General features: G+C 42.9%; 1 protein-coding gene across 6 annotated transcripts in view; it reads right to left on the minus strand.

The window, feature by feature from the left end:
- Positions 1-2,225: 2,225 nt before the first annotated feature.
- DENND5B (DENN domain containing 5B) overlaps positions 2,226-16,024 on the minus strand; it is a 94,971-nt gene continuing 81,172 nt past the window's right edge. For all 6 annotated transcript variants that reach the window (XM_081878785.1, XM_081878786.1, XM_081878788.1 and 3 more), the window contains 8 exons: positions 15,699-15,820; positions 13,637-13,782; positions 11,977-12,095; positions 11,386-11,573; positions 11,169-11,251; positions 9,515-9,641; positions 7,431-7,605; positions 2,226-5,676 (listed from right to left, as the gene is read on the minus strand). In XM_081878785.1, the coding sequence (XP_081734911.1) occupies positions 5,493-5,676; positions 7,431-7,605; positions 9,515-9,641; positions 11,169-11,251; positions 11,386-11,573; positions 11,977-12,095; positions 13,637-13,782; positions 15,699-15,820 (1,144 nt within the window). In that variant the 3' untranslated portion in view covers positions 2,226-5,492. The remainder of the gene's footprint in view (positions 5,677-7,430; positions 7,606-9,514; positions 9,642-11,168; positions 11,252-11,385; positions 11,574-11,976; positions 12,096-13,636; positions 13,783-15,698; positions 15,821-16,024) is intronic.

The following is a 16,024-nucleotide window of genomic DNA, read 5'->3' on the forward strand; positions in this document are numbered from 1 at the left end:
CCATTAAAATCTAAACGCCACTTTTTAAAGGCAATTGCACTTTAGACCAATTCTACAAGCATCATCAGCTTAATGGAAAATTTGACAATAGTAAGACTGTGTTTAAATATTAGGCAGTCTTTTGGTCAATCAACCAGTCAAATATTACAAGAGTGCCAACCCTAAAGACTTGCAAATAAAATTCAAAGTGAGAAGTAATAGCAAAGCTAAGGTACAAGACGCCTTTTGTTCAGCTGGTATTACTTCTGCAATATTTTCCACTTTTGGTCTGGTGCAGACTACTTCACAAAAGTAGTAACTGGTAACAACACAACCAAACTTGCACTATGTCAATTAACAACTGTAATGGGAAGGAAATTACTGTCTCTATTCATGCCCAAATGGATTGTCTGCATTTGCCATTTTAAACCCCCACCCCCACCCTCTAAATATACCTGCCGATTGTTTCATATGCTGGCATCTTCCATTTTGTGTACATGACAAAGCCAGCGTAGATGTCGCTGTGACAGGAGTGCAAAGATCCTAGGCATATGGACTTGGGAGAACACATCTTTGAGACTCTGGACAGTAGAAAATGAACTTAATGGGCCTAAACGAGAAAAATAAATATTGACAACATACCCCAATCCCTAAAAATAGTGTTGATGCTATAGCTCCACAGTTCAGCCTATTAAATTCTACAAAGTTTTTTAAATTTTATTGGCCTTAATTAAAATAAAATATAATAATAATAATTTCCATAGCATCCTATACCCGCAGGTCTCAAGGTGGTTCACAAGATAAAATTACAATATAAAAACACAAAATACATAATCAAAATATAAACGGAAACAGCCAAACAACCCCCTCCAATGAAGCATCACATGACACATTGTTGTTCTCAGTTTTATTTGTAAATACCATTGCATGAAAAGCTGCATTTAATAGTAATCCAAACCCTGGAAAAAAAACACCCACGTCAGTTTGTGATATGTATGCTAAAGTGCTTGAAATAACAATACTTTTACTGATATTCACTTCCTGAACATTATCCAGTCCTGATTAATTTATGAATAACGTGAAGATAAAACAGCAACATATTCTGAAGATATTTAAGGGTGGGGGCGGAAGGAGTTCTTTAATAAACTCTGTCAGGTATATTTATACATTTCAAGTGTAACATACGACGTTTCCATGTGAGAAATGCACCTTCACTTGATTGGGAAGAGGAAAATCAATGTTAATTATGACACTGCACCACCTCTTAAAACTTGCTCTAAACAGAAAAAGCTGCTAACAGCCCCATCCCAAACATCTTTACTCAGAGATCAATCCCAGTTAAAAAATAATGGCATTTACCTGCAAGTAAATGGGCTGCTAAAGTGTTAATTAGAAAGATGAAGTGGTGGGGTTTCCTCTGCTCTGAGACAACCACATTCTGGTTTGCATCAAAGACCCATAAACTGTGTTACATTATTGATCTACTTTGCAATTCTACTTCATAGCTTCAAATGTTCTTACTATGTTAGCTTAGCAATGCTATAAAGAACGTACAGTGCTTTGAGAGCCGCTGTTCTTCAACACAGAATTTTTACTTGGTAAGTTACCAGAAAGCGTTAGTTGCCTTAAAAAGTTGGGTTTCTCAAAATCAACAAAAGCTCATTAATACTGATGTTTAAAAGGTACATTAAATTCCAGAGAACCACGACTACTAAAGTCTTCCTCACTCTTTTAAATAAACTGGAACAGTTTCTGAAAACTGCAACAGGGGTGGGGAACCTGTTTCAAGTGATCAAAATTGTTTCTTAAACAAAAAAAGTTGCACACAACAGGAATAAAACAAATGTAACGGAAGAACTGCACTCCTGAAGATGTCAAATAGAATTAATCTACCAGAGATCAATCTCATGCTTCAGAAATACCTTAAGGTTGTTATAATACTACACATTTATACAGTGCATTATTGCCTAAAAGGAAACTCGACACACAGAGTGTCCCTTTCACACCAGTTCCCATGAAATGCTTTACAGAAATAAATTATATTGTGAAGCAAGACGTCCAGAGCCACATGCTAGAGGTGGATAGAGACCCGCTGTGAATTTCAGGCAAAAAACCTTTTATCGGGTGTCCCTCTTTATCTGCATCAATGGTTATTTTCCCCAGTAGATGCAAGATGGTAGTCAGTTAAGGAATCCAGGTCTCCAATTTGACTCAGATTCTTCTGGAATGAATGCAGCCATCCAAGCAACATATTGCTTTTTATTTACTGTCATTTAGTAAAACAAGACGTGGGACTTCATCCATGACTGGGGCCAGTTTTGAGACATGTAAAAGCAAAGCACATTGATATCTGGACAATTCCTTTATTCTCCTGTTCGGTTCTGTACCAGATCCTCATTTTTCTTAGCTCAGTCTTCTTAGCTCTAGTACAAAGGAATTTTTCAGAAATATCAACAGGCAAAATATAGATAAAACTACAAACAATCCACCATTTGTTTCTTGAGAAAAACAGGAGTGAAGGCCAAATTGTTTTGGCTATCTGGAAATTACAGGAAAACGAGGAAGGATCAAATATATCTAGTAACTGTACAATACTTGGATTTCAATAACCATTTCTCTTCTAACTAGAGCAGAGTAAATGAAAAGGATGGAAGATCAAATAACTTCTCCAGTTTTTAATGGGGTTGCATGTTACTCCACAAAACAGTTAGCTCTGGAAATATTTAAAATCGTGTCCGAGATTGCAGGAACATGTCTTCCATCAAGATCGGACGGGGGTTACTTGGTGAGGTAAATACATGGTTAGGGTAAAAAGGAAGCTGGTTTTGCTTGAGGATTATCTGGAAATTTCTCCCCACCCCCAAATATGTGTTCTGAAATTTTGGTGAATATTTTCAAATGCATTCATGTTTCATAGTCATGTTGCCAGGCCAAATTTCATGCACTGGGATTCATGTGCTATTTCAGCAAATGTTGTGGCCAAAGGTGCCACGTAATTTTTCAAGGGAGCAGTGGTATTGGTGAAATATCTTGATGCGTGCAAGCCACTTGTTGGCTCAGAATCTTCTTATGGTTTATGGTTAACATTCCCAGCTTTCTGCTCTTTTTTGGGATAACAAATTCACAGGTGAAGGGCCTTTGGAGGTCCCAGGTATCATTATCAGAAAAAGGGTGGATGGACACATTGCACTTCAAAATACAGGGTTCTCAAAGCTAGGGCTGCTGCTGAAGTACAAATTGGCAGCAGTTGTGTATGCACCTAATCCTTCTTCCATCAACCATGTTCTCCCTCAAATCCTTTCCCTGCCATTTTTCCTCAACTTGCGTAGAGGATGCAAGTTTCTGATAGAAGCAACTCTTTGCCATTTCTCCCTTGCAAATGCCCCTCTCCCTCTGCCACTTTGCACCCTGATGGCAAACCCCAGCGTTGGGAGCCCTGTGTTTGTCACTGAACATACTGTCTCACCCTTAATATCACGCCCTAAGAGAATTCCCTGTCAGGGTACTACTTAGGAAGATAATCTGTTAAATGAAATAGAGGCTTTGCACAGTATTCTCTTGGCTGCTTTCTTTCCCAAATTCAGTGTATTTTGCTTTCAGGGTTTTCCACCTGCTTCAGCCTTAAGGGGCCCTCTCTCTCTTGGACTCTATAACAGTATTAGAAAGTGGACAAAGCACCAATGGGGCAGGGTGTATATGTGCTATAGCTTAAGATGAAAGGTATCCATCACTTCTCTCAGAAGGATGACAGTCAGGCATGATGAACAGTGTGACTGCCCATGCCCCACAGAGCTTTACAGGTTAACAAGGAACTGACAGAGAGAGCTCATTCAGCCGCAAATGCCATCTCAATTGAGGGTGGGGGAATAGAATATTATACGATACATCTTCTATCTGTGCTGCCCCACTATCCAGTACTAACTTTGCATAATATTACTTAAATAGGTCTGCTTAAAGCAACTGGTTTTGCTTCTCAAAATATTGCATCTATCCACTTGTCAGGATAGCCTCTAGTTTTGGGTATCTGTTGCTTCTGCACAAAACCAAGGGATGCCTTACATTACGAGGTGCACAAACTGCTGTTCAAGTGGGATGCTTTCACATGCCACTGTGGCATCATAGCAATGCTGAGTTCACACGGGAGGAGCCGAAATGCAGCTACTTCCCTGTGCCACCATTGCTCCCAGGTGGGGCTACACTGGTACCATTGCCAAGCCATCCCATGCTCCTACTGGCTTCCTCTGTTACCCGAGTGACATGGGAAGAAGAAATGCTGAAGTAGCTACTGGACCACTAAGGTAACATAAGCAACATCCCTTAGGGGAGCCTTTACCTAACTGCATGGGAGGTTATGGCAACTCCACACATCCTGGTCGTCTTACCTAGAGCACTATGCTATATACGGACCCTTTCTGTCTACATGGGAAGAGTTGTAGCATTAAAAGGTTATAGGCAGCCTCTCATCGGAGCAAGACAGTTGCAGGGCAGGGAGGCTGCTGACATTTAAACCTTCCAAAACAATCATGCAGAAACTGTTTGTGATAAGAGATTGCCTTCCTCTCTCCTTTCAAAAATGTCTCCTGAAGCAGGCATTGCAACAGAACTCCAAACCCCAAATGGGGAGTGAGGGGAAAGGAGAAAGGAGAAAGGAGAAAGGAGAGAGAGAGAGAGAGAGAGAGAGAGAGAGAGAGCGCTAGCTGAAAGGCCAGTTAACCACTCAACGCTCTAGTACAGCTTTTCTCCTCTTTTTGTAATCCAGTGGATCCCTGTTCAAAGCTCAAGAACTCCTCATGTCCAGTGTGAAGACTTTCCTTTGCACCACTTGCACCGACTGACGAAAGTCAGGGAGGGGATCCAGAATCCTATGATTCACAGCTTATTGGATGCACACAAACAAAGGTTTGTATCTAAATGGAATAACGAGACCCCTCAACACATACAGGGAACAGAGCAAACAATATACATTCACAAGAAGAATACAGCAGTGGCTACCCCAGAGAGTCTTCAGTTGTTCCTCTGCAATATGCAAAAAAGCCTCCCGTGATACGTTTGTACAATATTTACAGATGGAGTGGCTTTTTCCCATACTTGCAAGAAATGCTTCCCTCCTTCACCCAACCCTATAAAGTTGTTTTAGGCTACATTTCCTTCCCTCCCCAACCCCAAGAACACTGATTCTAAGAAAAGTTCCATATTGGTAATATTTCTGAAGTAAGGTAGCCTATTTACACACATTGAACACACGAAAATACTCTATTTTATACTAAACCTCTGGTTTGAAAACTACAATACTGCAGCGTAGCTTGTTTGCGGCTTTGGGGCAGACCAGTAAGGAAACTACACAAGCAAAGAATCTGCCCACAACCCCTACTCTCACCTATCAACAAGCTGTTTTTTGAAACACACAGTGGGGCAATACCAGCAGCATTTGCATTTTAACAGATCCATCCTCTCCCAAATTCAACATTTGCCTGGGAGAAGAGAGAGGCAGAGCGGGTCTGCAAAGCCATACACTACACATCCACCCCTTTGACGAGTGACCCTTCCAAGACAATGCTGAAGTCCTGCAATGTCTGTAGGACTCTGATGAGAGAATTCACCATCATGCGGTCACGCAGGAGAGCGTTCTCTTCGTACATCCGAGTGATGGCTGGGCACTCCGCCAGTAAGGGAATCCACTGCGGGATGAAGTGATCCCTGCAGAAGAAATTGTATCATCAACCAATTTATGGTACATCCATATACTTTATGCAGACATAACATTTAATTAAGGGTTTCCTTCATTTCTTCCACTGCAAATCCCTCAACCATTATTACAGATGGGCAGCCAAACAGGGCCCAAAGCCATGGTTTGATGCAGTGCTTCCAACAACCGTTTTCATTAACCGTGGTAAGCTTACATCTCCATTGCAAACCACTGTTCAGGCACTTTCCCCAACCTCTCGAGTCTTTGTGCAAGGTGAAAAGCAAGCCTTGTTGGTGCATCCCAAAAAGTTTAACTTGAGAAGCCAAACGATGCTTTCACAGCACACTGGCATGTTAAACCAGGGTTACAGCAACCAACACAGATGAGAGCAGCGGTACTTTTAAAGATGCTTTGCTAGGTAATTACTTGCAGAATGTTGGTTTTGTTGGAAGTTACAGGGTAATATCAGTGAATCACAGAATCATGGAATTGTAGAGTTGGAAGGAACCACGAGGGTTATCTAGTTCAATTCCTTACAATGCAGGAATCTTTTTGAAGAAGCATTTAAAATCATTGTATCCTATCCCACTAAGACCGGAATGGCTCAGCTGTGGCCTTTCGGTTGTTGGATTGCAACTCCCATCAGTCTCAGAACAGCCAGGAATACAGGATTATGGGAGATGGAGTCCAGAAGCATCTGAAAGGCCACAGGTTCCCCAAACTTGCGCTAAGAGTTCCCAAAAGTAGCACCTGAAAACATCGGGCTAGAAAAGAGATCATGAGGAAAGAACAGCAGAAAAGCAAAACTGAAAGTAATCATGCAGCAGCTGCTGTTGAGAGCACTTGCACATTTTTCCAAATCAGAGGATAATATTTGATGTTTGATTCAGCCTCTGAAAATTACGTTGAATGTGGCCAAACAATGGATAGGATCTGAAGGGCTCAATTGTTGAGTTGCAGACCCATTTCACTTGCATTATTGTTGCCTCAAAACAGATGGCCTGTTTCAAAAAGAAATCAAATGCCACGGAGAAGCAAGGAACAAGTTATTTGTGTCAGTGTCAGAAAGACTCATCTCCAAGAAATCAGAGTGTTTAACTGCTGATTCTCCCAGTGTAATGAAACTGTTTGTTGAGGACTCTATCTTGCTCATGCAAAGTGGCTGAAGCTGGCAACAAGAGAGATCAGCATCTTTTGTGAACTGGGTGGGTACCTTTGAATGAATCAGAAGCCCCTGAGATATAGACTGTAAATTGCTCTGTGATTCTTGGATGATAGGCAGTATAAATTTAATAAATAAAATAAAATAATGTATCTGTTGTATGGACTGAGAGAGATGGTTGTCAATTGACATACATTTCCTAATAATCTGTGCACATCATATAAAAGGCAAAATTGCTGAAGATGACAAGCTATTTTACAGCTAGTTTACAGTAAGTGCTATAGCAGCTTCCGGTAGCTGCCAGAAATCTGCTCAAATATCCAGACTAAAGAACTCAAAAGAGATCTAACAAATGTATACAGAGGAGGAGCTTAAAAATAGATTCCAGTCAAAAATATTAGAGGTATTACTGGGAAAATCCTGGCTCCAAAAGCCAGCTTTTAATGATGCCACCGTGATTTTGGGCAAGCCGCATTCAGTCTCAGTTGCCCATTTTGAGGGGCTAGAAATGGTCTACATGACCTCAGAGTGTTGCTAAGGAAGAGAACAGCTTTGGAGACTTTTGCATCTTAGAAGACATTTGTGAGCAAACGACATACGTACCGAGTTCCAAGGCAAACAAGAATTTGGAATTTGCCGTCCTTCCCTATGTTCCGTGGTGCCGTATTTATGGCATTTACATAGTGGCAAAATGTTTTGCAGGAGGATTTTTGAAGAAGAACACCCTCTTCATTGTCCCCAAGCTGGTCAGTAGTCTCAAAGTAGGCAACTGCCTTTTCTGAAGGTGGATGATGGGGGGGGGGGGGAGAGGGAGGGAGGGAGGGAGAGAGGGGGGGGGAGAGAGAGAGAGAGAGAGAGAACAAAAGCTCACTGAATGTAGAATGCAAATAATCTCTCAGCCCTTTCAACCTGCCATTTTGTTGAGTGACACCCTTCAGAAGCTAGGATTCACAAGTGCAAATAACACATAGCACTGAAACTATGTAACTAGAGGCAGGGCTGTATTTGTGCTAGAAAAAAAGTATTAAACTTTTAAGTACACCCAGCTTGATCCAAAACCTGCACCATGAAAAACAATTCTGAATCAGTTGTGCAAGTTGAGTGTGATTGCACAACTTCTTCAGTAACTAAGCGTTTAGAAGCCACAGATTCATGGCAATTAGGACTTTGAAATTACTATTATATGAGGAACAGTTAAAGTAACCATTTTGTCATTACCATATTTTTCGCCCTATAGGATGCACCGGCCCATAGGACGCACCTAGTTTTCGGGGGGGGGGGGGAAATCAAGTAAAAAAATATGATTCTTCCCCCCCCCCCCGCAGCTCTGGGAGCAGTGGACAGGCTGCACGCAGCCTGTGCGCTACTCCAAGACCTTCTCCCTGCTTTTGTGGGAGGTGGCGGAATTCCCCCACCTCCCGCAAAAGCCCACAGGAGCCCAGCGAGACTCCTGCGGGCTTTTCGACCAGGAGGGAGAAGGGACTGAAACGGCCAGTCAGTCCCTTCTCCCTCCTCAAGGAAAAGCCCCCAAGAGCGGCGCGCTCTTTAAAGGGTGCACGGCTCCTGCGGGCTTTTCTAGGTGGGGGAATTCCCCCCCCCCCCGTAGAAAAGCCAACAGAAGCCGCGGAGCCCCTTTAAAGAGCGCACGGCTTTTGCGGGCTTTTGCAGGAAGTGGGGGAATTCCCCCATCTCCCGCAAAAGCCCACAGGAGGGTTGGAGAGTAGTGGGAAGGCGTCGCGCGCCTCCCCACTGCCCCCCATCCTATGGGGCTGGCGATGGGGGAAGCGCTGCTTTCCCCACTGCCAGCCTCAAAGAGCAGACTCTCCTGGCTTCAGTGGAAGCAACGCGAAGCCTCCGCGTTGCTATCGCTGAAGCCAAGGAGCCTGCATTCGCCCCATAAGACGCACACACATTTCCCCTTCATTTTTGGAGGGGGGAAAGTGCATCTTATAGGGCGAAAAATACGGTATGTCTGAAGTGATTTCCTGAGTGACAATTTGGCCTAGGCAGTTCCAGAATCACAGCTAATTTATTGCCTCAGAGTGCATTCCTAACACATTAACACACAGTATCCATGAATTCAGAGGTAATGACTGCCTTGAAGGCATTTTGCATATTCTGTTGCTTTACACTGTCTTGCAAGTTAAGGGTCACTTGGCAAATACAGGCCTGTTCAAACAAAGGAAGATATGGACCTGCCTAGAAAAATCCAATTTTCATTGCATATGGAATGTCTTTGTGAATTTCAGGGAGTGGCAGCTGTGGTGTGGGAAGTAGCCAAGTCAACGATGTGTGCCATTTCCCTTCCCCATTTAAAATCTTACCAGTGTGGCAAGATACCTGTCCATCAAGAAGCATGACCCACACTATGAAAGCAATGTGAGAATAAGGCAAGAGATGGTATAAGACTTTCCCCCTCTTTCTGAGCTGTTTATTACTTTAAAAGCAAAACAAAGTACTTGCCAGTTTGCTAGTCTGTAAGTAGCTCCCCCACTTGTTGACCAAGGTGGAATACTCCACATTGTCCAATGGTCTAACAGTAGGGCTGGCCGAATGGTTCTCTCAGCAAGTAGCCACCAGTTAGAGATGCGCGGCATTCAATTTCACCAGAATGACATGAAGTCCAAACTTGTGGACTTCAGGAAATTGGGCCCATAAACCCTAATTGAACTGAATGTGCCAATTACCTATGAAGTCCCAGATGAAGACATTCTTATGGAAGATGCGAGCAGACTTGAAACCATGGTGGAAGACCTGCTCCAGTGCTGCAACCAGACCATTTTCTCCACATAAGAGAACAGTGAGGCTTCCCCTCTACAGAAAGAGAAATAATGGTTGTGAACACTGGCATACCAACACAAGCTACTTCTGATTCCCCCCCCCCCCTTAGCTATGGATGCTTTTTAATCAGCTTTCAAGACTTGTTATGATGAGTGCAACTTGGTTTTCCATGGCTGCACCTAAGGCAGAAATGTGATCTGGGTTCAGAGATGGGGAACTTGTGAACTGCAAAAGCTGCATTTCATGCGTCAGTTTTGGAGCCAGTAGATACCAGGGTGAGGGAGAGCGTTGTTGCTGATGCAGCTCCCTTTCCGGATACTTGCAAGATTTACTCTGGTGCGCAAGGGCTAAGAAGTTAATGGCAGCCAAGAACAATTGGCATTGCCCCAGATTCTTTATTACTCATATATACTAATAACAACCTCAGTATTCTGAGTGCTGGTCCCTATTTAGCCAAAAATACACCACCCAATCACAGGAGAGAGATGTCAGTGGACTTGGGGGAACCTTGAGTTTGCAGAAGTACACAAAAAAAACACCCCTCTTTACAAAGCATAGAGGAGGGGTGCTGGGATATCAAATAGCCCAGTAAGGATTGAGTGTGCTCAGTGACCACAAGATGCTAACTGGGTGGGTTTGCTGGGGGCAGATAGAGGGGATGCAATACAGGACTATCTACACCAAACATTTAAAGTGAATTCAGTACCCATTTAAAGCCCACAACTTCTTCCAAAAAGTGGGGGAAGCTGTAGTCCCCCCCCCCCCGAGACCGAAACTACAGTTCCCAGGATTCCTTGGGGGAAGTCATGGGGTTTTAAAGTGCACTGGATGTGTTTTAAACATGTGGTGTTGATCTGCCCAGAGATATGGAGGAAGGCATGAATGAAAACAGTGAGCAGATGCAATCCACACTTCCAACGTTTTGTTGCAGGAGCTATTTGCATGTTCTTCTAATTGAGAAAGAAGGATCTAGAGTTGGGTAGAGATTTGCTACAGCAGTGAGCTATGGCCAAGTCACTGCCTGTTCATCTCTGTGCTGCAAAAGTTGCTTTATGAAGTCTACATCCCATTTGCTCACATGGGAACAAATATCTGAACATCATGTCAAATGCTGGGGTTGTTAAATTCTGCTTTTCCTTTTCTGTAAGCTAGTTGGCCTGTTTTTTAAACTTTGAATGGATTCAGAAACCCTTTGCATCCACTGCAAATATTGTGGGCAAAAACAATGTGGTCCTGAACTGCTTGAAAGACAGATACCATCTTAATTTCATGCTTTCCACCAGGAAACTCTCAACACATTTATAAAAAAAGAGTAATGGCAGCTGCTGAATGTCTGCTTCAAGAGCAGGATCACATAACAAACAATGAGCAGTTAGGTGATGAACTCCAAAGCTTGCCACAATGATGAATCTGAATCCAGAAATTTTGTAACGTTATAATTTGATCAAGATTCTGCGCCTCTTCCACATAACCCTCTTGTCACCCCAGCAGCCAGTGGAAGAGGTTTGCTAACATCCCCTTTGCAAACGTTCATATAATTGCAATTGTTTGAGAAGGTACCTCTTTTTCAGGTTTGTGGAAATGCTTCACAATATTGTTCACAGCCTCCCCGATCCCCTCCTGGATCTGTCCTGCATTGGGTTCTGCAGAAAAAAGGAGCGGTGGGGAAGAAAGGAGGGCAGAATTCAGTCTCAAGAGATTCGAAGGTTCAAATGATAAAAGGGAATTGTTAAAAATATCATCATTGATGGTGTTACCACAAGAAGTTATGTCTTACTTGTATTTTTCCCGGTGAGAGAAGTGATACTCAATCTCCGGGCTGTCGTTGGGGATTTCTGTTGAGGTGGGGTTCGGCACTGCTTCCCGAGATCTTCATCCGATGCTGTTGAAAGCAACTCTCCTATGAGAATCCTCTCCAGGCTACCATCATCAACACCCTTCCCCAACCATCTTCCACATGGGAACCTAAGGGGTCACAAAATGGAGTTGGAACTGGCTTCAGTGTTCTAGTCAGAAAGGTATAACCACACAAGCTCTAACGTACAGTTAAACCACAAGTTTTGGGATTTCTTGTTGCATCAGTTCATATGAATGGGGTCACTGTAGGGCTAGGGTAATCCCACATTAAAAAAACTTGTGAACTAATTTGCAAGTATGATTAAGGCTACAGTCTTATACCCACTTACCTGGGACTAAGCCCCATAGAATTCAATGGGACTTACTGTACTTTTGAGTAGACATGTATCCGCAAAGCAGTAAGTGAAAGTGATCGTATTCATATATTTAGCATCTCAACTTTAAATAAGATAGAGGAGTTTAGCCTTGCTTGCCTTTAATATAATGTTTTCCTTCACTCTTCCAGACTTACTTGTAAGTGTGCCCTGTGATTTCATTCCTGACCATGACACAATCCACCAGCCATTTGGCTAACAGTCCTGAGTTGTCATGACCTATCTGAACAGTAGTTAGCTTCCCCAAGTTCTGACACTGAAAAGAGAAAAGGACAAGCTTAATTACTTTTAGTATAAACACAACCAAAATCACCCCATTTTATTTCATTTCTCAAATCAGGCAGCAAAATATGGCAGCCTTTGCTCCCTCAGAGCCCCTGGATGTATATTGCAGATGATCCAAGCATAACTAAATGTTATAATCAGACCCAGTGTGATCTGGTCCACATATGAATCTTCTTAACTTAAAAGACTGCAATATCAAGCAATGACCTATAAGTGTGTGAATGAACCACTGCTGATCTAACAGCACAGATACAATGCTCATTTCAGCCTTATGTATGTCAAACACTATGCTTTGCAATGGAGTCAGTTTATTTATCAAGCATATAAACCCAAAGACTCTAAAGCAACATACATAATTCTGTCCCCCACTCATTTTATCCTCATAACAACCTTTGTGAGCTAGGTTAGGCTGAGAGATAGTGACTTGGCACAAGATCAAACAGTGTGTTTCATAGCCAAGTAATCATCATCTAATTTGGGGGCCCTACACCCTGCTGCCCTACACACCTCTGGCAAACAAGGACATACCAAAATGAGTTTGATAAATGTAAGCTGAGTCAAGAGGCAACTCACCACATGAGCCATAGCTGCTCTGCTAGATTTCTAGAAGACAGATTGCTGTTGCTTCTCAGGAGGGAGAGGGGAGGCCAGCACGGTACAAATGTACCTAGTGAGGCACTTCTGACCATGGCCAAATGCCATGCACCAAGCAGGGATCACGCACTATCAGCTGTGATGGGGGAAAAACTCCCTGTACTCTCAGGGAACTCAGCCTCTTTTATTATGAAAATTGGTGCCGCAATACAATACCAGCCACCATCACAAAACGAAGCTCCGTGTGAGCCCTTAATCATTTCCAGTGTTTATAACTCTCAATGAAAACATAATGGGTCCCCAAAGAATCACGAGAGAGTGCCATCTTATGAGCAATGCAGAGAAACGGCGATCTCTTCGCCAGCATTATCCTTACCGAGCTTTTAAAAAGGAAAGTGACAAGGAGCTATAAAGCTTCCCTGTTCCCCGAGAGACCAGAATATATTGTGGTTGTCTATCAGAGAGCAAAGCAGGCTCCCTTTTGCAGCAAAAAGCTCCATGCTTTTGCTGGTCATCAAGTTATTTCTGCAGGTTTTTAAAAAGCACCACTGAGTGCTGCTTAAAATTCTACCCGTGTCGCAATTTTAAACCAGGCTTTTCTGACAGCAGCAGCAACCAACATCTGAAAACAGGGCGGAAGTGCAGTGCACTAAACCAGGGGTCAGCAACCTTTTTCAGCCATGGGCTGGTCCACTGTCCCGCAGACTTTGTGGTGGGCCAGACTATTTTTTTTCGGGGGGGGGGGGAATGAACCAGTTCCTATGCCCCACAAATAACTCAGAGATGCATTTTAAATAAAAGCACACATTCTACTCATGTAAAAACAGGCTGATTCCCGGACCATCTGCGGGTGGGACTGAGAAGGCGATTGGGCTGCATCCAGCCCCTGGGCCTTAGGTTCCTTTCTCCTGCACTCACCTCAAATGTCATTTCTAAAAGGTTCTTTGGGATCTGCATTATTCCAGTATCTCCCAGTTCTCCCGAAACACAAATCCATGGATTTGACGTGGTGATTGCATTGCTGAGTTTTTTAATGGGGATTATCACCGTCCTATATGGAATCACTGCAAATAGCAAAGAAAGAACATTTAAAAGGGTGTCTTCATATTATAAATTAAGTTCTGCAGGCCCGCTAGGAACAACACTGTCGCTACTAAATATGTAGCAGGATGCATACATCAAGGTTGTTGTTGTTTTTTAAAGAGAATAGTGTCATTTGCAGAGATAGGCTGACTTGGATCTCCAGGTAAATCTCTGGGATTTGCAGTAGATCAGCAGGGATTTCCAACTCCCTGTTGTTAAGCAACAACTTTTTAAATGAAAACACATTCCTGGGTTCAGAGGCACTTGGAAGCACCCTGTATCTCTGCTTTTCTTTGTAAGCCAACACTTTGCCCTTGGCTCCTGCAGGTTTAATCCTCTTCCCTTGCTTCTCTCTCTGCAGCTGCTTTTTGCATTTTAAAGGGAAGCCTCCACTGGCGACAATGGAGCCTTCTTTGAAATGCAAACTTTGGCAGGGAGGTGGGGAAGGAGAGAGGAGGAGGAGAAACTTCCACTCCTGGAGGCTGCTCAGGCTTCCCTACAGCTGCTCTTTACATAACAAAGAAGCATGCATGTTAACTGCATTCTTGCAATCAGCATCAGTTCTGATTTGAGCTTTAGTTACTGTTCAATTTGGGGGGTGGTTTTAAAATGCAGGGGTCTTCTTTTACAGTATTTTGGGAAAGTGCCAAGTTTTGGTAATAAATAAATAAATAAAAATGTGACAAAGTTTTCTGCATGGTTATTTCCCCCTCCCAGGGACAGTCAATAGGTTGTGCTTCTTACCTTGCTGATTTCAGCATAGAACTAGTTATGTATATGCTCAGCTTTTATCATGCAATAATGCAAGTAGCCACTAGGTGTTGCTATTACTGCACAAGCAAAATTAAAAGAGCAAGCAAATTTAGGAATTAGCTGCTATTTTTGGAAGGTAGGGTGGATGTCAGGAGGCAAAAATTCATACTTGCTGTTCTATTTCCATGGGGCTTTGCTGTACACATTGCCATTATTGTAAAGATGCAAGTTTGGTGCCTCCACCTCTCCGGCAAAATTGAACGAACTGTCATAAAATTGGTGCAGTTTTGAGACGTATATGGCACCTGCCCCCCCACATGTGCCTATCAATCTATCCTGCTATCAAACCTGAACTGCCTTTCACTACATTTTTTCCCCTGATGCTCCAATTAGGCAGATGGGTCAAGGGACTGCCATTTAAATTTCTCACAATGCCTCAAATATAGCATCTTTCAAGGGCAGGGGTTGCTAATACTGTCCTCCAGCTAACTGTTTGAATACAAATTCCACCATCCCTGTCCACTAGCCATGCCATTGGGGCTGATGGGAGACGTGGTCTAAAAACATCCGGAGTGTCACAAGTTCTCTGCCCCGATATAAGCCATAATTACAGAATTGATCACTTATTATTATTATTATTATTATTATTATTATTATTATTATTATTATTTCAACTTATACACTGCCCTATACCGGAGGTGTCAGGGCAGTTCACTATGTCAAAGGCAATCAATGCCTCTTTCACTTATATATTGTGTAAACATGCAGGAAAGGCAAACAATATGGGTTCAAAACTTTTCATATATTTCCACAAATAATGTGGGAACAACAGTAGAAGAGGACCTCGAACGGGGATGCAGAACCTGGCTCGCTCCAGATGTTGCCGGACCACAACTCCCATCTTTCCTGACCTTTGGCCACACTGGCTATGCTGATCGGAGCTGAATTCTATCACGATCTGGAGGGCTGTGCATGCAAAGGAGGTGTACGCCTACAGTTTGCGCAAAGAGATAGCAACTTGACACCAGATGGGGAGCAGTGCTGATCGCAATAGCCATGACTTCAGGCTTTGTTAGACGACCACAGTTATTCCTTTATCACACAGCAGCAGCTCAAGCTGAGGATGAGATTCCACCCAACTCACCGATGGTGGTGAAGACACTTGTGAAGCAGAAGTAATTCACAGCGTTGAGCGAGAGGAGGTGATAGAGGAACTGTTCCCGCTCCTCTTCGCAGCGCAGAAAGGCATAACGCTTGTACAATTTCCTGCAAGTAACAGGGAAGATGTTTAAATGCCCCTGAGAACAACATAACTATATTAGGGAAGTGCTGAATGAGAGGAAAAAACTAAAGGCAAAAGTAGATTAATTGTCCTTGCACCATCTAAACAAAACCACCTGTCTATGTTTTTTCCTTCTTCTGTTAATTCTTAGACATAATGAAAAAATGCAATAGTTCCGGTTTTTATTT

Source organism: Podarcis erhardii, assembly GCF_964252035.2.
Source record: "Podarcis erhardii genome assembly, chromosome: 10".
Classification (NCBI taxonomy): Eukaryota; Metazoa; Chordata; class Lepidosauria; order Squamata; family Lacertidae; genus Podarcis; species Podarcis erhardii.